Here is a 23,704-nt window from a genome sequence, read left to right on the forward strand (position 1 = left end):
GGATGGGTCCTGAAAAGTGGATCCCTAGCGACCCCACAATGGTGTGTCCTCACTTGGGGGATGGACGGTAATGCCGATGTGTACGGGAGTGACATTTCCTATGGGTGAAGGGGTGTGGGGGACCCTCAAGTTCACTTAGACATCAGGCACCCTTTCACAATGGTGTCCCGATCTTTGAGGAACTGATCTTGCCATGGGTTCAGCTCCTCACTGCTGAAAATATTTCTAAGTGTAGGCTGGACTGGCGAGAAACTCACAACGTCCAAAAGAATGACGAAGTGTGGGTGAATTTTAGTCTAGATCTTACCCAAGAAGCCAACAGGAAACACCCTGCCAAGCCCATCCAAAATGACACTTCAAAATGTTTTGGCTTATACGCACTTTGCATCTTCGATGTGTTGAGTTTATAACACAGACAGTTGCTCAAGTGACCCAACATAGTGCACGATTTAACCAAATTGTAACAGAGTACCTTTACTAGTGTATTCAGAACGGGTGTCTTCCCGGCGTTCGCAATGCCGAGAAACACCACGCTACCTATCAGGACTTTGTTGCAATTCAGGGCCTCAGTGGGAAACACGCTACCAAGGCCGTACTTAGCCCCATTTCCTACACTGCGGAGCTCCGCCCACATGAAATACTCAGTGCAGAAGGAGATTGGGGGTCCTCGAGGCCCCTCACATGCGCAGGGCACCCCCAGACCCGATGCCCAGTGCAGGAAACATGCCAGCCTGGCATCCTGGCATGGCCAGTATGGTGCCCTGCCAGCTGACAGTGCCACATGGGCAGTGCCAGGCTGGTACCTAGGTGGCACCAACAAGGTGCAAGCCTGATAGTGCTCAGATGGCACTAGCAGTGCCAGGCTGCCATATTACCCAGAGGGCAACCACTTGAGGGCCTCCAACCCCCTGGGAGATGCCCACAAGTGCTGTTCTGTCTGATCAGTGTTTGTCGGGACCAGCATTGAACAGTGCATGCTTGATGACTCCTAGGTGAAGGGGTTTGATCCCAACGCCTCGGGTAAATCAAGCGTGTGCATTAGTGTGAGACTAACTCTAATATGCAGATTAGCAAAATAGTGATCCCGCCCACAATGGACGGGATTCAGATCACGACATTTCGCAAGATCTAACGCGATCACGCAAGGTGTGACGAGCTGGATAGATCCGCCTTTTGGGCGAAACGTGGCCGGTAGATCGTGCCCACTGAATCCATAAAATCCCCACAGTGCCAAAGGAGGCCATTCAGCGCATTGAGTCTGCGAGATCCTCCGAAAGAACAGTGGCCCACTCCCTCGCCCTCACATTGATCATGACCAATCTACCTCACCAGCACATATTTGGACTGTGAGAGGAACGTGGCATCCAAAGGAATCCCACGCAGGGGAAGAATGTGTGGAAACTCCAGACAGACAAAGCCAGAATTGAACCCAGGTCATTGGCACTGAGCTGCAGCAATTCTAACCACTGTGCCACCGTGCCGCCCTCATCAACTTTGGGATAATCATTTGTAATTTGTGCTGTCGGTGTTATGCTCTTGCATCTGGACAAATGCACGTAGCTGAATAATTTTAACTCTGAATTCTTTGAGAGGAATAACAAAGGTTAAGTATGTGGGGAGATGACCTTGGAGGTGGATTTGAGTACATTTCTCAGTATTCATTAAGGAAAAGTGTAAAAATTTTAATTCTAATTCTAATGCTGAATATCTACTATTTAGCACCCCAAAACCCAAATTTCAAAGCAGTTGCGAATGCTGGCAGAGAAGCTGATGTAAGCTGAAGATGATTCATTCAAGCCATTTTGCTTCAAATATTTCTTTGCCTTTAAATTCACCTGCCCAGATCCCCGCTGAGAGCTAGCTAGACTCACCACCACTGATGTCGTTGCTCAATTGATTTCTCAAGATACCAGACGTAACTTGATCTCTGAGTCTTTTTTTCTCCATTCTGGGAAGCATTGATCCACTTTCTTTGGCAGAAGCAGAGGCAGATCATGAGGTATGGAGAATCACAGTGTTTCACAGTTTCAGAATTTCCAAAATCATTTTGACAGCAGTAAGGAGAAGGTCCAATAATCTCCAAACAAAACAATATTAAAATGACCCCTTTAGAATCCATAGAATCCCGACAATGCAGACAGAGGCCATTCGAGCCATCAGGTCTGCACCCACCCTTCGAATGAGCACTCTAACCATATCCACCCCACTTTTTCACCATAACGCCATAACTTTGCCTGTTCATCTCTGGACACTAAGGGCAATTTAGCTCGGCCAATCCACCTATCCTTTTTTAAAAAATTCAGTGCACCCAATTCATTTTATCCAATTGAGGGGCAATTTAGCATGGCCAATCCACCTACCCTGCACATCTTTGTGTTGTGGGGGCGAAACCGTGGGGTGCAAACTCCACAAGGACAGTGACCCAGAGCCGGGATCGAACCTGGGACCTCGGTGCCGTGAGGCAGCAATGCTAACCTCACTGGGCCACTGTGCTGCCTTCAATCCACCTATCCCGCACATCTTTGGATGGTGGGAAGAAACCAGAGCACCTGGAGGAACGGAGACATGGGGAGAATGTGCAAACTCCACACAGACAGTGACCCAAGGCTGGAATTGAACCTGGGTCCTTGGGGCTTAGAAGCAGTAGTGCAGGCGACGGTGCCACCATGCCGCCGATTACAATACCATTAGAGATAGGATAGCCACTTATGAGGCAACCACTTTGATGGAATTGATCGCAATATAAACAACAGTTTTCAACTGCATTTTCTCTTGTTTCAGAAATGACCGGAACAGTTGCCGATATCTCTTTGATCCATTGGAAGCAGCAGTGGCTGGAGAACGGGACCTTGTATTTCCACGTCTCCATGAGTAACGCTGAGCACCTATCCCAGATAACTCCACCGACCCTGCGGGAGCCGTCCGAGATCGTGGAGGAACAGATGCATGTCCTTCATGTCTCAGTTATGGTGAGACCTCTTTAAATCGGTCACTTTCTCTCTTATACTTTATGATAAGATCGGTAGGCTGAGCCTTAATTTCTAAATCAGGTAAAAGAAGTCTGCTGATGACGTGGAAATCAGTAAAGGAACAACGCATCTTAATGGATTGGCAAACTGTTCCACCAAATGGTGTGAGTGGAATGGGTGCTAAAAACCCAACTGAAGTCTTTAGTACTGTCAGACTCAATGTGAATTAACAATTGGGCATACTGAGCCATGAGGCGAGAAGGTATGGTTACTGTGTTCACAGTTCACCCATACAATGAATTTCTGTTCATAATAGATGTGCTGTTAAATGGATATGGTAATTTGGCAGCACAAGTGTTAAAATTGGTGTGTCGGGCTGTTCTCCTGTCATCCAGTTTTTGGATCAGGAGTGATTTCAATAAACAAAATTGAAGTCTGGCAACATTTCGCACACCTGCAATTTCCAGGGAAGACAGGAGGAATCATGAAGAGAGTTGAAAGGGGAGAAAATAAATGCCTTAAAAATATTACATCTTCCAGGCCTTGAACTCCATTGCTGGCCATCGTGCTTTTTTTTTTGCCTTTTTGCAAATGAAACCAGTGAAAGAAAATCCGCTCTTATTGTTTTCTGAAGAACAAAGAACAAAGAAAATTACAGCACAGGAACAAGCCCTTTGGCCCTCCCAGCCTGCACCAATCCAGATCCTTTATCTAAACCTGTCTCCTATTTTCCAAGGTCTACTTCCCTCTGTTCCCGCCCATTCATATACCTGTCTAGATGCCTCTTAAATGATGCTATTGTGTCCGCCTCTACCACCTCCGCTGGTAAAGCGTTCCAGGCACCCACCACCCTCTGCGTAAAAAACTTTCCACGCACATCTCCCTTAAACTTTCCCCCTCTCACCTTGAAATCGTGACCCCTTTTAACTGACACCCCCACTCTTGGGAAAAGCTTGTTGCTATTCACCCTGTCCATACCTCTCATAATTTTGTAGACCTCAATTAGGTCCCCCCTCAACCTCCGTCTTTCCAACGAAAACAATCCTAATCTACTCAACCTTTCTTCATAACTAGCACCCTTCATACCAGGTAACATCCTGGTGAACCACCTCTGCACCCTCTCCAAAGTATCCACATCCTTCTGGTAATGTGGCGACCAGAACTGCACGCAGTATTCCAAATGTGGCCGAACCAAAGTCCTATACAACTGCAACATGACCTGTCAACTCTTGTACTCAATACCCCGTCCGATGAAGGCAGGCATGCTGTATGCCTTCTTGACCACTCTATCAACCTGCGTTGCCACCTTCAGGGTACAATGGACCTGAACTCCCAGATCCTTCTGTACATCAATTTTCCCCAAGACCCTTCCATTGAACATATAGTCCGCTCTTGAATTTGATCTTCAAAAATGCATCACCTCGCATTTGCCTGGATTGAACTCCATCTGCCATTTCTCTGCCCAACTCTCCAGTCTATCTATATTTTGTTGTATTCTCTGACAGTCCTCCTCACTATCTGCAACTCCACCAATCTTAGTATCATCTGCAAACTTGCTAATCAGACCACCTATACCTTCCTCCAGGTCATTTATGTAGATCACAAACAGCAGTGGTCCGAGCACGGATCCCTGTGGAACACCACTAGTCACCCTTCTCCATTTTGAGATACTCCCTTCCACCACTACTCTCTGTCTCCTGTTGCCCAGCCAGTTCTTTATCCATCTAGCTAGTGCACCCTGAACCCCATACGACTTCACTTTTTCCATCAACCTGCCATGGGAAACCTTATCAAATGCCTTACTGAAGTCCATGTATATGACATCTACAGTCCTTCCCTCATCAACTAACTGTCAATTCCTCAAAGAATTCTATTAGGTTTGTAAGACATGACCTTCCCTGCACAAAACCATGCTGCCTATCACTGATAAGTCTATTTTCTTCCAGATGTGAATAGATCCTATCCCTCAGTATCCCTCATTGAACAAATGCAGCAGCTGTGACCCAAGCTTTTGACTCTTGTGACAGAGAAGCCATCGTGTAATGGAAACAATCTCGCTGATGTCATAATGGAGGTTTACACAATTGTGAGATCCAGCATTGTATCATCCAACGCACTAAATGGTTAGCTCTCTAGTGATCTGAGTTCTGCATTTGTAAGGAACACCATCCGTTCAAATCCAGGGCCTAAATTTGAATCAGGTTTGGATCCATGGGATGTCAGTGTTATTATGGGTTGACGGAATGTGTGTTCACTTCCAATGTTCACCCTCACCCACCACAAACACACGTCAGAAAATCAGAGGCACATTCCTTTCCATCTTGTTCACTGAGATTAATTGGTGTCACTTCATAAACTATTCATTTGTAGTTTTATGTTTGATTTTGTAGCTATTTGGTCTAATTCATTATTTCTTCCATCTCCTTAAACATGTATCTGCTTTTGAGATTATAACAGTACGACAGTGTGAAAGTAGCAAACATAACTTCTTTATTCAAGAAGGGAGGGAGGCAGAAAACAGTAAACTCAGGCCAGTTGGCTTGACATCTTTCATGGGAAAGGTTCTAGAACCGATCATTAAAGACGGGAACTTAGAGAAGATCAAGATAATTTGAAAGAGTCAGCATTATTCTATGAAAGGGAAGTCAAATTTTCAATAGTTCTTTGAAGGAGTAACCAGTGCTGTGGAAAGAAGGGAACTTATAGACACACTGTACTTGGGTTTCCAGAAAGCATTTGATAATCATAGAATTTTCATAGAATTTATAGGGCTGAAGACGGCCATTCGGCCAATCAAGTCTGCACTGGCCCTTGGAAAGAGAACCCTACTCAAGCCCACGCCACCACCCTATCCCCGTAACCCCACTTAACCTTTAAGGACACTAAGGGCAATTTAGAATTGCCAATCCACCTGACCCGCACACCTGTGGACTGTGGGAGGAAACCGGAGCACCCGGAGAAAACCTATGCAGACAAGGGGAGAACGTGAAGACTCCGCACAGACAATGACCCAAGCTGGGAATCAAACCTGGGACCCTGGAGCTGTAAAGCAACTGTGCTAACAACTGTGCTACCATGCTGCCCAAAGATGCTACATCAAAGCTTCTTGCAAGAAGTTAAAGATCATGGTGTTGGATAACAGAGTAGCCTGGATTGAAGATTGGGTAGCTAGCAGAATGGTCTTTATCTGATTGGCAGGATGTGATGAGTGGAGTCAGCGAGGTTCTGTGCTGAGGCGTCAACCTTTTATTACTTACATCAATAATTAAATGAGAGGTGTGAAAGCATGGTAGCTAAATTGGCAAACGACACTAAGGTAGGTAGGAAAGTATATTGTGCAGAAGACATATAGAGTTCGTAGATGGATACAGATATGTTCAGTGAGTGGGCAAAAATTTTGCAGCTACAGCATAATGTAGGAAAGTCTGAAGTAGTTCACTTTAGCAAGAAGAATAAAAAAGCAGAGCATCACTTAAATGGCGAATGACTGCAGAATTCCGAGGTGCAGAGAGATCTAGGTGTTCTTGTGTGTGAGTCACAAAAAAATAGTATACAGGGCATGTAATCAAGAAGGCCAATGGGATGCTATCCTTTATCATGAGAGTAATTGAACATAAAAGTAAAGCTGTTATGCTTCATTTATACAGGATAATGGTAAGCGCATCTCAAATACTGTACACAATTTTGAACTCCTTATTTAAGGAATGATGCATATGCATTGGAAGTGGTGCAGAGGAGTTTTACTATCTTGATACCTGGAATAAGCGGACTGTCTGATGAAGATAGGTTGGACAGGCTGGGTTTGTTTCTACTGGAGTTTAGAGGAGTGAGGTGTGACTTGATTGAAGGGGATACCATCCTGCACATTATTAAAAAGATGGATGTTGAAAGGATGTTTCCTCTTGTGGGTGAGTCCAGAATTAGGGGGCACTGTTTTAAAATTCAGGGCCACCCTTACAGAACACAGATGATGATTTGTTAGTTTGATACATTAGAGTGGGTTGCTAGGCCATTGAAGAATCAACCATATGGAGTCATATGTAGGCCAGACCCAGGTAAAGTTGGCAGTTTTCATTCCTTCCCAAAAGGACATCAGTGAACCAACTGGATTTTTTACGACAATTGACAATAGCTTTATGGTCATCATTAGATTTTTAATTCCAGATATTTATTGGATTTTAATTCCACCACCTGCCATGGTGGGATTTGAACTAAGGTCCCCAGAGTAATACGCTGGGTCTCTGGATCACCAGTCCAGTGACAAACCCACTACGCCACTTCCTGTTCCCTGTGTTCCTTTGTTTGTGTATTTGTCTAATGCAAATGCAGCTTCAACAATGTGCACAACCAGAAGACTTGAATGGCAGGATTCTGAGAAGTTGACACGGGCATTGGGACTTTGGCCGCATGTCTACAGATGTCTGAAGGTAACAGGTTAGTGAGATAAACTGGTTGAAGCGAACTATGTGATACTTTCCTTTATTGGCTGAGAAATAGGATATAATAGCATGGTTTATGATAGAATATTATTGAACACTAGTTAAAACAGAGTTAGGGTACTGTGTACTGTGTACAGTCCTGGACATCACATTTACAGTATTACAATGGGGTAGAGAGGGTTCAGATGAGTTTTACAAGGAAATGGAGAATTTCAGCTATGAGAAAAAATTGAGACAATCGGGATTGTTTGCTATGGAACAGAGCAGACTAAGGGGAGCATTAATCAATTTATGTCAGACCTGGATAGATTAGATAGCAAGGCCTCATTTCCCTTAGCAAAGAGCAGTGCCTAGCGGGCATGGATTTAAAGTAATAAGTAGGATTAGAAGTGGATTGAGCAGTAAATTTTGACCCAAAAGGGACACGTGTCCAAAACACACTGCTCGAAAGGGGGTGGAGACAGAAATCCTTATTGCTTTTTTAAAAATGCATGGATGTGCACTTGAAGAGTCGCAATCTACAGGGCTACGATGAAGAGCTTGAAGGCGGCATTAGGCTGAATAAGTATTGTTGGTGGGCTCTGGTATGATGGGCCAACTGACCTTCTGAAACAGGTCGTTCTGTGTCTCTATCGGTTAACAGCAAATCGTCGTTCACTATTCAACAGTAGCTGTCCGAGGGACAAAGAAGGTCAGTGATTTGGGAAGCAGAAAGGTCACAAGGATAATTAGCGATGCATCACTGGGTTTGGAGGCAGAGTGGAGGTGTTTTCATTCATCATGAGGTCGAGTGCATTTAACACTACGGGTTAGGACTATTCATTCCATTCGTCATCTTGAGCAGCTTCAATTTCGTCAGCGCAACATTCGGAGAGAACTAAATTGCTTTGAAAATGTGTCCACGAGTTTGTGCTCTGTACTTGGGGAATGGTTGAAGTTGATTGCCACATCACAGCGGCCTTTAAAGTTCATAATTTGATTGGCATATAAAGCACAAGGCCTCCATCTAGGAAATGCTTTAGTTTTACTATGAAACTGAAGAGCAGGATGTATTGTGTTCAGTGAACTGTATATTTAGAGCTCGATTGATTCTCCTTGAAGACTCTATTTTTAGCACTATTCTTTGGCATATTCACCAAGTTCGAATGTACTGGTTCAGGTATATGCATTTGAAATGAATGGAAGAAATTAACAGATTTGACCTGATGTGCACCGAATCAAATTGGAAAACACACACACCTGAATATGTGTGCCAGATTGTACAGACAGGTGATAAAGGAGAACGATGAACGTTTTGAATGTCACAAGAGTGGTTAGTAGATCACTGCTGGTGTAAATGTTAAGGTAGGAAAATTAAATGGCTGCTTTCTCTCAACCAGCATGAACCATCGTGTCGACTTATTGCGCAACATTCACATTGCTAATGGAATCAGTTATTGACCAGTTACTAAATTCGGCAAACATTCAATAATGAGAATTATTTCTTCTAAGAATCTGTGTTTAATGAATTCACGATTGACATTTTAATTCAATTGGCACTTGAAGGCACGTATCATTACAAAGGCAGGGTGCCGGTTTAGCTCAGTTGGCTTCATGGCTGGTTTGTGATGCAAAACAAGGCTAACAATGCGGGTTCAATTCCCATACTGGTTTTGGTTATTTGTGCAGGCCCTGCCTTCTCACCCTTGCTCCTCACCTGAGGTGTGGTGACCCTCAGATTAAATCAGATTTATTCCCCTCAAAGGGATAAGCAGCTGATGGTCATTTGGGGCTGTGGTGACTTTATTTACATTACCAAGGCATCATCACAAGAAAAGTGATGCAGCGTATAGAGACAGGTATTAATTTCACTAAAATGTTGCAGGCCTGCAAGAAATTTGCAGTTAAAATCAGATCATGCTTTGTGATTACTTGTTCTAACTGGCTCTCAAAAGAAGTAAATCTGGTTCAGGTGGTCTTAAAATGTATAAACCCAACCCCCCTCAAACCTGACAATTGAGGTGGATCAGGGGCCTTCGGTTCATCTGCAAGCAGGACCCAGGCCTTCCTGCCGCTTGCCCTTTCAATTCACCATCCTGCTCTCATGCCCACATGTCCGGCCTTGACCTGTTGCAATGTTCCAGTGAAGCCCAATGCAAACTGGAGGAACAGCACCTCATCTTCCGATCAGCAGCCTTCCAGAATTAATGGGTGTGATTCAGCAGATATGAGTTAAAGTCCGCTGAACAGCACATTTAGCGGGCTATTTCTCGACACCTGCAGTGTCAAGAAAGACCCCACTTTTCAACAGTGCTTTGCCACCTGTTTTGGTCTTGGCAAGGAGCTCCCCATCAAAGCTGCACTTTAAAGGCAGCCCTGATCTTTCAACCCCTCTCAGCGCCCCTTCCACAACCTCCAGACCCCCCCAGCCCCTCACTTCACCCTGCTTCCTCTTCCGGGGTCCTCAAATCCCACGTCTTATGGGCAAGGCTGCCGGGTCTACGACTTAGCCAATAATTCTCAGCAAAATACCTAAAGTCCTCAGTCCTTGGCTGCCCAATAATTAGTCACCAGATTTGTAAATTTAAACATAATTACTTTTTATTTATGACAATTACTTTAATGAAACCTGTAACAAATACAAATAGTTAACTCCTGGTGGCAGCACGGTAGCATAATGGTTAGCACAGTTGCTTCATAGCTCCAGGGTCCCAGATTCGATTCCTGGCTTGGGTCACTGTCTGTGTGGAGGCTGCACGTTCTCCCCGTGTCTGCGAGGGTAACCACCGGGTGCTCCGGTTTCCTCCCACAGTCCAAAGATGTGCAGATTAGGTGGATTGTCCATGATAAAAAAAATTGCCCTTCATGTCCAAAAAGGTTAAGTGGGGGTTACGGGGTTACAGGTATAGGGTAGAGACGTGGGTTTGAGTAGGGTGCTCTTCGTAAGGGCTGGTGCAGACTCGATGGGCAGAATGGCCTCCTTCTGCACCGTACATTCTATGGAATTGTATGATCTATGAAATTATCTAATTCCTAATCCCTCACTTTAACATGCCCCTCCCCCCCCTCCCTCAACCTCTGCGGACATACACACAAGACAAACAAACACAGAGGGGAAGAGGGGGATGAAATTGATAAGTAAAAGTAAAAGATAAGAGTCTGTGTTTCAGATGGTTGTTTCTAGCACACTGTCCTTAAAACCAGGCTATCAGGACAAGATTTATGCTTCCCAGTCTGTAATGGTTTTCACTGTAGTTTAATTCAAGTCTTTACAGTTTCAGAAATGTAGCAGCTTTTCTGGAGAAAACATGAGAGAGGAAGCAGGTCCACAATGCAAACTGATGTTCTTGGGTTCATCATCCTACTCAGGCAGCATCTCATCACCGCCTGTTACAAGGCAGAATATGACCCTTTTGGCCAATTCATGTACACCAGTATTGACTTACCAACCAATCAAACAGAGTCCACCCATTTCCTGGGTGCTACAAAGTCTGAGTTCTCCTGTTCAAACGCAAGCATCAAGTATAATGTTGCAACTTCATGAGTTCCTCATTCTCTCTGCTGTTTGACTTAAAGATACAATTTCATTAAGCATCCATGGATCAAAAATGATAACGGCAAAAATAAATAAAAAAGATTATAAATTAAGGAAATCAGCAGGAAGGGCCCTTACATACCTGCCTCCCTAAAATAATGAAACAGCAGGGGAAGGACATTTCATTGAAAGGTATACAAGACATAAATCACAAAAACATATCCATCCATCAATCCCATTATATAATTTCCCTTCCCAGTCTCTACACTGGTAACTCCTGAAACACGCGACAGAGTATACATAATCACATTATACTTTCTGAGAATATGTACAATTCTGATTGTCCACTGAATGTTTATCCAAATTTTGAGGATCTTCTGCAGACAAACTACAAGTAGTATTGTCAACGCTAAGGGAAATAAATGGTTCCTTTCTAATTGATAAATACTCTTGAACCCCTCCATGTTTACATTCTCTCTTTTCCTTCACATGGTTACCTTCAGCGATGAGTAATGCTGAGGTTTCAACCTTGGCAGAGTTGATTGGCTTCTCAGTGCAATTCTTTGTTTTACAGCTTTTACATAGATAGGTAGAACAGTACAGCACAGAACAGGCCCTTCGGCCCTCGATGTTGTGCCGAGCAATGATCACCCTACTCAAACCCACCCTATAACCGTAACGCAACAACCCCCCCCTTAACCTTACTTTTTAGGACACTACGGGCAATTTAGCATGGCCATTCCACCTAACCCGCATATCTTTGGACTGTGGGAGGAAACCGGAGCACCCGGAGGAAACCCACGCACACATGGGGAGGACGTGCAGACTCCACACAGACAGTGACCCAGCCGGGAATCGAACCTGGGACCCTGGAGCTGTGAAGCATTTATGCTAACCACCATGCTACCGTGCTGTCCAACGGTTACGTCTTCACCGGAGTCTCCATAAGCACATAGTTTTTCTCTATTTATTAATACAGACATAGAATGTGTGCTTTCTAGATTTCAACTGTTCTTCTTTACTTTTAGAATGCGAGGGTAGCACATTATTGGCTCCATAAATTTTCTGTTTTTTGTTAACAGATGTGGTTGTAGAATTTTCATCCACTTCTTCATTTTCAAAAGGAATTGATCACTAATTATTTAATCTCCTTTGTTATTTGCTTCCTTTACCTTGAAGAGGCACTGTGGGCCTTTAAAAGGATGTGGGTTAATCAGCTGTTTGCTTGGTGTCACTTCACGGTCCCCATCCTGAATCGCTGATGCCATGCTATTATATATATTTTCTTTCAAGACAGCCAAGCTCTGGGAAATATTATCACCTGAAGTGTATGACAATAGGTTTACTGCAAGAGGCGGTAGCAAGTTATTTTTTGAAAAGTCCAATTCATTTTCTTCTGATTTTCTGTCTCCTTTCCTAGCTTTGGAAGAGTTTATTGCTATCAGTTGAAGATCAGTTAGTGACAGATCTATTCGGTACTAAATCAGAACCCAAATCGGATTCAGAACTCTCGCCTAAATCTTCCTCACTGTGATTATCATTAGATTCGGACTCCTCCTTCTTAGCATCATCTTCAGTCTTGGACTTCTCAGAATCTCATTCTCTACTAGATTTTATGTTTGACAAACTTCCACCAAGGATCATGCTTGTAGAGATAATTTCATCAATGTCAACAGAATCTGATTCATTATCATTGTCATTTGATATATGATTATGTTTTTCAACATTTCTTTCTGAGTCATTTAATGCTTAATTTTCCTAATTCCCACATGCCCTGCCATTAGCATTTCATGTACTATCCACAGTACTTCCCTCAGAATCTCTATAATCATGGTAAAGCTACAACCTTCACTCCTGTCAAAGTATTCCCTAAAAAATAAATCTAGTCCTTCTACTGGGAATTTCTCAGCCACCCCGACAACTACTGGAGCTGACAATAAATTACACTCCAATTGTACTTTATATAATAGAACTGGGATATAATCTCCACCTGTCCCATTCATTAATACCTTAGCTTTCATTGAATTCTCTGGAGGAAAACCCAAATCGTTCAGCAGTAAGAGTTTGAGTAGCACATGTGTCCCTTATGATACATATGGGGCGGGATTCTCTGACTCCCCACTGGGGCCGGATAATCACGGGGGGGGTGGCGTGAATCCCGCCACGCTGTCCCAATGCTGACTGCCGGATTCTCCGGCGCCGGTTTTTAGGTGGGGCCGTGGAGCGCTTTGCGCCGGTCGGGGGCCGTTGGAGGTGGCAACCCCCGCCCCCGGCGATTCTCCGCTCTGCGATGGGCTGAGTGGCCGCCCTTTTTCGGCCAGTCCCGCCAGCGTAAACCAAACAAGGTCCTTATCGGCGGGACCTGGCTCTGTGGGCGGCCTGCAGAGACCTCGAGGGGGCGCGGGGGGTCTCGCCCCGGGGGGGCCCCCCAAGGTGGCCTGGCCCGTGATTACGGCCCACCGATCTGCGAGCAGGCCTGTTCTGTGGGGGGCACTCTTTCCCTCCACGGCGGCCTCTGTAACGGTGCGCCATGGCCGGCGGGGAGAAGAACCCCCCTGCACATGTGCTGGGATCATGCCAGAACATGCTGGCGCTCCCGTGCATGCAGCAACTCGCAGCGCCAACCCTGCCGGTGCTGGCTGGCACGCCACCAACCCCACCGGCGCCAGCCTAGCCCCTGAAGGTGCGGAGGATTCCGCAGTTTCCGGGTGGCCCGACGCCGGAGTGCTCCACGCCGCTCCTCGGCGCCGGTACGGCTGGATAGCGGAGAATCCCGGCCCTGGTTTTGGCCACATCAGTTGAGGAAAATGGGGTGATAGTTCCCTTAGAATCTAATCCAGCATATCTCTCATCTAACACATTCATCATACCTGCTCCCACATAAGCACTCCTAAGTCCGCTTAAATCTACAGTCTGCCCTGTAGTGTTCCCCACTTTGTTCCCTTCTCAGAATCCTCCTTTTGAATGACAATAAGTCCCATGGATGTTCCTTGCAACTTCCAACATGCTGAACAAACTTGCTCCATCTTATTACAATGGTAACACTTAGGCTTTCAAGTCTCATCCTCAGTATCTTCCTTCATGATTTGAGATGGAGATCGTGAAGCATTCCCAGCTTTTCATTCCATACCTTGGCTACCTGCCTTCCTTTCACTCTCCCATGTCAAAGAACAAAGAACAAAGAAAGGTACAGCACAGGAACAGGGTCTTTGGCCCTCCAAGCCTGCGCCGACCATGCTGCCCGTCTAAACTAAAATCTTCTACACTTCCGGGGTCCCTATCCCTCTATTCCCATCCTATTTATGTATTTGTCAAGATGCCCCTTAAACATTACTATCATCCCTGCTTCCACCACCTCCTCCGACAGCGAGTTCCAGGCACCCACTACCCTCTGTGTAAAAAACTTCCTTCATACTCCTCTAAACCTTGCCCCGTGCACCTTAAACCTATGCCCCTGAGTCCCCTCTACCCTGGGAAAAAGTCTCGGTCCTCTAGGCCAGTGCCGACCATGCTGCCCGTCTAAACTAAAATCTTCTACACTTCCGGGGTCCGTATCCCGCTATTCCCATCTTTTTTTTTAGAATTAGAATTAGAACAGTACAGCACAGAACAGGCCCTTCGGCCCTCGATGTTGTGCCGACCAATGATCACCCTACTCAAGCCCACGTATCCACCCTATACCAGTAACCCAACAAGCCCCATTAACCTTATTTTTTTAGGACACTAAGGGCAATTTAGCCTGGCCAATCCACCTAACCCGCACATCTTTGGACTGTGGGAGGAAACCGGAGCACCCGGAGGAAACGCATGCACACACGGGGAGGACGTGCAGACTCCGCACAGACAGTGACCCAGCCGGGAATCGAACCTGGGACCCTGGAGCTGTGAAGCATTTATGCTAACCACCATGATACCGTGCTGCCCGTTTTTTTTTTTGAATAACTGACCTGTCACACTGCCATGCTTATTCATGTATTTGTCAAGATGCCCCTTAAATGTCACTATCGTCCCTGTTTCATCCACCTCCTCTGGCAGCGAGTGCCAGACACCCACTACCCTCTGTGTAATAAAACTTACCTCGTTCCTCTCCTCTAAACCTTGCCCCTCGCACCTTAAACCTATGCCCCCTAGTATTTGACCCCTCTACCCTGGGAAAAAGTCTCTGACTATCCACTCTGTCTATGCTCCTCATAATTTTGTAGACCTCTATCAGGTCACCCCTCAACCTCCTTCGTTCCAGTGAGAACAAACCGAGATTATTCAACCTCTCCTCATAGCTACTGCCTTCCATACCAGGCAACATCCTGGTAAATCTCTTCTGCACCCTCTCGAAAGCCTCCACACCCTTCTGGTAGTGCGGCGACTGGAATTGAACACTATACTCAAAGTGTGGCCCAACTAAGGTTCGATACAGCTGCAACATGACTTGCCAATTTTTATACTCAGAGACCCGCATACAATTTGCCTTCTTGACTACCATCTCCACCTATGTTGCCCCTTTCCGTGACCTGTGGACCTGTACACCAAGATCTCTCTGACTGTCAATACTCTTGAGGGTTCTACTATTCACTGTATATTCCCTACCTGTATTAGACCTTCCAAAATGCATTACCTCACATTTGTCCGGATTAAACTCCATCTGCCAGCTTGCCGCCCAAGTCTCCAAATGATCTAAATCCTGTTGTATCCTCTGACAGTCCTCATCGCTATCCGCAATTCCACCATCCTTTGTGTCGTCTGCAAACTTACTCATTAGACCAGTTACATTTTCCTCCAAATCATTTATATATACGACAAACAGCAAAGGTCCCAGCACTGATCCCTGCGGAGCACCACTAGTCACAACCCTCCAATCAGAAAAGCACCCTTCCATTGCTACTCTCTGCCTTCTATGACCTAGCCTGTTCTGTATCCACCTTGCGAGCTCACCCCTGATCCCGTGTGACTTCACCTTTTGTACCAGTCTGCCATGAGGGACGTTGTCAATGGCCTTACTGAAGTCCATATAGACAACATCCACTGCCCTACCTGCATCAATCATCTTTGTGACCAGCTCAAAAAACACTATCAAGTTAGGGAGACACGATCTCCCCTTCACAAAACCGTGCTGCCTCTCGCTAATACGACCCCTTGCTTTCAAATGGGAGTAGATCCAGTCTCGAAGAATTCTCTCCAGTAATTTCCCTACCACTGACGTAAGGCTGTAGTTCCCTGGATTATCCTTGCTACCCTTCTTAAACAAAGGAACAACATTGGCTATTCTCCAGTCCTCCAGGATATCACCTGAAGAGGCCTCAGCAATTTCCTCTCTTGCCTCCTTCAGTATTCTGGGGTAGATCTCATCAGGCCCTGGGGACTTATCCACCTTAATATTTTTCAAGACGCCCAACACCTCGTCTTTTTGGATCTCAATGTGACCCAGGTTGTCTGCACACCCTTCGCCAGACTCAACAACAACCAATTCCTTCTCTTTGGTGAATACTGATGCAAAGTATTCATTTAGTACTTTACCATTTCCTCTGGCTCCACACATAGATTCCCTTGCCTATCCTTCAGTGGGCCAACCCTTTCCCTGGCTACCCTCTTGCTTTTTATGTATGTGTAAAAAGCCTTGGGATTTTCCTTAACCCGATTTGCCAATGACTTTTCGTGACCCCTTTTAGCCCTCCTGACTCTTGCTTAAGCTCCTTCCTACTTTCCTTATATTCCACACAGGCTTCGTCTGTTCCCAGCCTTCTAGCCCTGACAAATGCCTCCTTTTCCTTTTTGACGAGGCCTACAATATCCCGCGTTATCCAAGGATCCTGAAATTTGTCGGATGTTGATTTACCCTCAAACATCCACCCCCAATCTAGGTTCTTCAGTTTCTGCCTAATATTGTTATTATTAGCCTTCCCCCAATTTAGCACATTCACCCTAGGACCACTCTTAACCCTGTCCACCAGCACTTTAAAAGTTACTGAATTGTGGTCACTGTTCCTGAAATGCTCCCCTACTGAAACTTCTACCACCTGGCCGGGCTCATTCCCCAATACTGGGTCCAGTACAGCCCCTTCCCTAGTTGGACTATCTACATATTGTTTTAAGAAGCCCTCCTGGATGCTCCTTATAAACTCAGCCCCATCCAAGCCCCTGGCGCTAAGTGAGTCCCAGTTAATATTGGGGAAGTTAAAGTCTCCCATCACAACAACCCTGCTGCTTTTACTCCTTTCCAAAATCTGTCCACCTATCTGCTCCTCTATCCCGCTGGCTGTTGGGAGGCCTGTGGTAAACCCCCAGCATTGTAACTGCACCCTTCTTATTCTTGACCTCTACGCATAAAGCTTCGCTGCCCTCTGAGGTGTCCTCCCCACAGTACAGGATCGGATGGGACGTCCTATCCTTTTCAAAATTATGGGGGTGATGGAACAAAGGTTTAAATTGATGCATCAGCTCATAATCGTCAGCCATTGTTGCTGTTTGTCTAGCAGTCTTCACCCTCTGGTCTTCAACATGCGTTATTATTATGGAAGGTACGTAATTTTAAAATTATTCTAAGAGAATTACCTCAGAGCCTCCTAAGTAGTTTCAACTCGCACAAAATGGAGTCCCCTGCAGACGTGTGTCGCCACTGAACATCACAGCAGCAATCATGCAAATTTCCAGGCAGCATCAAGTTGGTGTGCTGCCAGCTTTTGAAGCAATGCGCATGAGTTGTGCATCGGGACCCCTGAGTACATTTTCAGAGAATATCGAATATTTTGCCCTTGATGGGTTGCTCTTCCAGCAAAACGAAGTGAGTGGGGAATTGTTTATTAGTACAAATTATATGTGTCGAATCAGTTCAGTTCCTTACAGCGATGTCCTGGAATTATCTCCATTCTTGTTGGAATTAATTCCGTTGCTATATACAGCCTGTAAAAAATAAATAGATGGTGCAGCGATGGGATATATGCTCTGCAACTGATTGATCCACAAAGAGAGATAGCTAGGCTGAGAAAAGAGAAGAGTTACTCTCTCTCGGGTTTTGGTGATCAGTGTTGGATTTCATTGATGGAAGGAATCAAAAAGTTATGGGTCGAAAAATTAAAGCATCGAATTGAAGTTCGACATACTGCAATACAGTGAGATGGGATTTCAAGGTCAGGTATCCTCAAAGTTCCTGCATATTGTTAAGAGAGTGGATATATTTGACTGCAATAGAATTAACTGCAGCTATCCATTTCCATGGGCGAGCTTGATCGTGAAAAACAAAGGACTTGTGCCTTTGTAGAAAAAGCTTGAATGTTAGACAGCTGTCAAACATTCCCGTACCAGCCCCCCCCCCCCCCCCCCCCCCCCCGGACAGGCGCCGGAATGTGGCGACTAAGGGCTTTTCACAGTAACTTCATTGAAGCCTACTCGTGACAATAAGCAATTTTCATTTCATTTCATCTTCAAAAGGCAACAAACCGATATTGCCTGCTTACCAAGTTGGGCTTGACTCTGATCATTTGTAGTTTGTTGCGGAAGTGCAACTGGTTTTATTGAAAATGTTGCCTGAATAGTATGTCATTCATGTGAAAGTTCTGTGCTGGTTTGTCATGTCTCCGTGCTGAGTGATCGAATCAGGTATAAAAAGGGAATCTTGACCTTATTACAGTGTTGCGCAATATCTCATTTTATTTCAATTCAATTGAGTGGGTCAAGCAGCTACTTTCCTGCTTTTAGCAGTGCTCTGATTTTATGAACAGCACTAAGTGCTTTCCGATTTATAAACCTATGTTCAAGGTCACATTTTCAATTGAATGAGGAGGTAATCATCTGATCTTTGTTTTGTTGTACATTTGGAATAAATATTATATATTTTTATATTGGATGGTTATTAAAATCAAACCTTTGATCACCTATGAAAATGTTGAAGCTTTTCAAGCAGACATCAAATTCGAGTTTGCGCATGTGCATTAATCTTCTTCACATTTTGAGCTGATGCATATTATTAATGGCAAAGGTAGGTACAGAAACAACTTGTCCCTGAATTTTCCTCAGTTTTACACATTTCAATACTTCAAAATGTTAGTAATAATCAGGCGTCCTCAAGAAGCGGACATTGTTTGCTGTTATAAACAAGAAGTTATTTTATTTCTGCTCTTGGCCCCGTGAAGCAAAATGGAGGTTGGATCACCTGACTGAATCCCAGAGGTCTGTTAATGTGAAATGGTAACTGGCCACAAGGAGTGCTGGAAAACAGAGTGCTGTGAATTTCCTCCCAACATTTTTTCATCCTTTTCCTCTCTGTGTACTGCTTTAAGAGTGCTTCTGGCAATGCAGCTAAGTGGCGTTTGAACCTTGTCAAGTCTCCTTATATAAAAACTCATCTCCAGCCCATAATTTGTAGCAGGAAAGTGAAGAATCTTTCTGCATTAACTGTTGGGTACTTCAGTTTTGGAATCATATAATTATACACTCAGAAGGAGGCCATTCAGCTCATTTGGTTCTTTTATGGAGCTATCCCATTAATCCCACTCCCCTGCTCTTGTCCTATTACCTGTCAATATTTTCTCCCAAGTATTTATCCTGTCCTCTTTTGAATACCACTATTGAATCAGCTTTCATCACCCTTTTAGCCAACGAACCACTTTTTTTAAAAAAGTTTCCTCATGTTGCCTCTTTTTTTTCCTGAGCACATTAAATTTGTGTCCTCTGGTTAATGTCTCTTCTGTCACTGGAAATAGTTTCTCCAGATTTATTATACCAGAATCATTCATGCTTTTAAACACGTCCATCAAATCTTTTCTTAGCCTTCTCTATTCTAAGGATCAAGCATATCTCCAACTCTCACTTCACCGTGTATAACTCAAGTCCCTCATCCCTTGCATATCCAGGAGGCCTGCACCATCTCCAAGGCAGAGATGACTTTCCTAGGATGCGATGCTCACAACTAAGTGCGATACTCCAGCTAAGTTTAACCAGCGTGGTTCAGCGTAACCTCTTTGCTTCAGTATCCTCTATTAGTGAGCACAGTAAGAAGTCTTACAACACCAGGTTAAAGTCCAACAGGTTTGTTTCAAACACGAGCTTTCGGAGCACGGCTCCTTCTTCAGGTGAAGAAGGAGCCGTGCTCCGAAAGCTCGTGTTTGAAACAAACCTGTTGGACTTTAACCTGGTGTTGTAAGACTTCTTACTGTGCTCACCCCAGTCCAACGCCGGCATCTCCACATCATGGCTCTATTAGTGAAGACAATGATCCACTATGCTTCGAAACAGCCTCCTCAACTTGCCCTGTCACCTCCAAAGATTTGTGTACGCACATCCACATATTGAGCTCTTCCTCATTCCCGTTCACGCCCTTTGTGCCATTTAGTTCATATTGTCTCCCCTTATTGATCTGTTAAATATTACCTGCCATGCATCTGCCCATTTCACCAGCCTGTCTCTTCCCCTTGAAGCCTGTTATGCTCCCCTTACTGTTTTCCACATTTCTGAATGCTGTACCATCTCATGAAATTATATCCCGCATTTCCACGCCATGAATGCACATAATATTGGCAGAAACTCTTTTTTCCCCCTATTTAGCTTTCAAGTAAATGCCTGGAAACTGCTGGGCTTGTTATGCAGTGAAATCCGTGCTGAAACAAATTCTCGAGTTAATGGTGTTTTCATCCCCAATAAATCAGCTGAGGCGATTAAATTAGATCTGTATTCCACTGTGCTACATTTCAAAAGCTATAATCTCAAATTAACTCGGGCATCAGGCATAATTTCTTTCATTGTCATCACTGAACCCCTGTTAATCACATCACTTGCTTATCATTGAACTGGTTGTATATTTTATTTATGAATAAAAATGAGGCAATTTATCAAATAAGCTTACATTCTCGTTATTGATTGGATGATACAATCTGGTTTTAGCCATTGCTTTTTTATTTATCAGACAGAATCCGTCAAATGAAAGAATTACTCCTCTGAGCTGTTCTCTTCGTATGTTCTAAAGTAAAGTGTCTGCTAAATGTTTCTTTTTCTCAAAACTTTTAAAGTTTGCAAATAGTATAAGAATCTAACTGCTTATAAGAATATTGATCAAACGTACTTATGCATTGACTATTCAATGTGGATTTGGAGAAAATCTATATTATGTTAAGGTTTGTAAGGAACCAATTGAGGATAAATAGTGCTCGGCCCTTGTGAAATGGCAGATTATGATTCTGCATCATGCTGGCTTAATGAGATTGTGTGGAAGAGCTACAAATCTTATATTGTAAGTGTTTTAACTGTTGAATGTTGTGCATCAACTGACCTGCATTGCCAATTCCAAACACAAACTAAATCTTATTTTATGGAATAATAAGTTAATGTCACCTCTCCCTGGATGCAGTCGGCAACCTGCTCTTTTTGTTGTAACTGACACCTCATTTGCTGATATCGACTGAAGCTCAATGTAAATTGGTCAAATTCCCACATGACAAAAAAAAAGCGCAGATGAGGCAGTCGAATCTGAGGAGGCAGTTCGGGAGCTGTGTAATGAATCATCCAAAATGTGTCAGGGGATACATCAGTGGCAATTGAAACTGACTGCAGATAATTTAAAGAAAAATGTGTGAATCAAGCACTCCATGAGCAGTGTCAAAATAGTTAAGGACAGAGTTGAAAACGATTCAGAAGTTTTAGTTGCTAGAGCCTTTCAATGTAGTGGTTGGACATTTTGAGCAATGACCAAAGCTGATAAAATGCTGAACTTTAGAGTCAAGATAGTAGAAGTCAAATTGAAGGAAGTTATCAAATTGTACAGTATTCTAGTCAGATTGCTTCTCATGTCTGTTCCCAGTTTTAACCATCGTGATATAAAACAGAAAGACATCATTACGGTTTGGGAGATGTTTCAGGAAAGTGCCAGAATTCCTGGCTTAGGAAGAAAAATTGGAACGTGGGCTTTCTAGCCTTAAAATGAGACAATCTTATAAAGGGATGTAACTTGGTTAACCTTAAAGAAATAGTAGATCCAGGGCTCTTTTTCAATCTGAACCATGAGAGTGGAATAAAGACGCACAGGTTAAAACTAATATCTAAGAGTAATATCAGTAAGTTGCTGCTCACACATTTATTCACAAATGGAATGGATTTTGCATTTAATAGTGGAAAGGAAGGTCAAAGCATAATTCATTAAATAGTTGGTTGGCAAGATGGAGGGACTGTAGGATCACAATGACCTTCATCACTAATATATACCTTCTGAATATAGAAGCTTTCAGTTAAATTATATTTCCAATTGAGAAGCGTATCCAATATTGAATGAAATAACCCAAAGAGAATGTAAAATACGAGGGATATATTTGGCCAAACATTTATGTCAGCAATGAATTTAAATATTAGTGCCATCTTCCAATTGAAGTGAATACAGAAAACATAGCTGATCAGTCAACATCTGCAAGTCAAAGACTAGTTAATAATAATAACAATAATCTTTTTATTGTCACAAGTAGACTTACATTAACACTGCAATGAAGTTACTGTGAAAAGCCCCAAGTCGCCGCATTCCGGCGCCTGTTCGGGTACACAGAATTCAGAATTCCCAGCTGGTACAGGAATTGTACCCATGCTGCTGGCCTTGTTCTGCATCATAAACCAACTGTCTAGCCCACTGAGCTAAACTAGGTGGGCTTTTCCCACCAGCCCAACAGATCTCCCGTTGACAGCACCCCTTATCACCTGGGAACCATGGTATCGGAATTTCCCGCCGGCTTAAACAGCCAAAAAATCCTGCCCAATATTTCTGGTTGAACTTTTCATCAAAACTGGGACGATGTGATCAGGCTTGTTATAACCCTCATGAAGACCATGGTGGATCGCTGACTGATCTCCCTGTAGAATATGAGTTCCCGTGTTGAACGGCCAGAGGCCTACCCGATAGGGGCTCACCCGTGGGACCTTAAATATCAAACCCCCAGACCCGGATCAGCAGTTACCAATAGTTCCAGACTGGAATATTTGTTTTGACCGTCGCAGCAGCGACTTTATTTGTATTTGAGAATAAACCTGCTTTGCCTTTTAGCCCGCACCTCCTAGAATCATGACAAGGCTACAAAATAAGGGTTGGAAAAGAATCAAACATCATGTGTACTGTTATTTCCACAATGAAACAGCTGGTGAAATTAATAGTTTGGAATTAAATTACTTTAAATTGCAAAAACTGTTGAATGCAGTATGATGCTATGATCACCTCATCTGGAATCTCAGATAAATATTGGCAAGGAAAAGGGTGTAGCTTCCCTGTGAAGTAATGATTCTTATTTCCAAAACCTTTCATACTCTTATCCCTACCCTATCTCTGCAACCTCATCTAACCCTACACACACCTCAACTCTTCTGATCTCACTTCCCTATTGTACTCACGCATGCCGCAGGATTGTCTTGGCCGTACACTGTGGAACACTCTCCTCAAAACCGTCACCTTGCATTTAATTTCAACCACCTCCTCAAACTTTGACTTTTGCTAATGGTACTTTAATTGTTTTTAATTGGTTGCGGGTTGTGAGCATTGACTCCCCACATAAATAGACACATGCTAAAGCTGCGCTTACAAACAAAATGATGGAAACACTGCAGATCACACAGCATCTGTGGCGAGACAAACAAAATTAACATATTGGGTTTGATGCAAGGTCGCGGATCTCAAACATCAGCTCTGTTCACTTCCCTTCCCGCAGCTGCTGCCTGATCTGCTGAGTATTTTCAGCATTTTCCATTTTTAATTACTGACTTCCAGCATTCGCCGTGCTTAGATTTTCAACTGTGGTTGTCAGCTTACGGAGTGTGTGTTTTTTTTT

General features: G+C 44.0%; 1 protein-coding gene across 10 annotated transcripts in view; it reads left to right on the forward strand.

The window, feature by feature from the left end:
- The window catches only part of LOC119955607 (astrotactin-2-like), a 1,814,189-nt gene that overhangs the window by 174,198 nt on the left and 1,616,287 nt on the right, over positions 1-23,704 (forward strand). For all 10 annotated transcript variants that reach the window (XM_038781996.1, XM_038781994.1, XM_038781999.1 and 7 more), the window contains exon 2: positions 2,782-2,969. In XM_038781996.1, coding sequence (XP_038637924.1) covers positions 2,782-2,969 — 188 coding nt within the window. The remainder of the gene's footprint in view (positions 1-2,781; positions 2,970-23,704) is intronic.

Source organism: Scyliorhinus canicula, chromosome 21 (genome assembly GCF_902713615.1).
Source record: "Scyliorhinus canicula chromosome 21, sScyCan1.1, whole genome shotgun sequence".
NCBI lineage: Eukaryota > Metazoa > Chordata > Chondrichthyes > Carcharhiniformes > Scyliorhinidae > Scyliorhinus > Scyliorhinus canicula.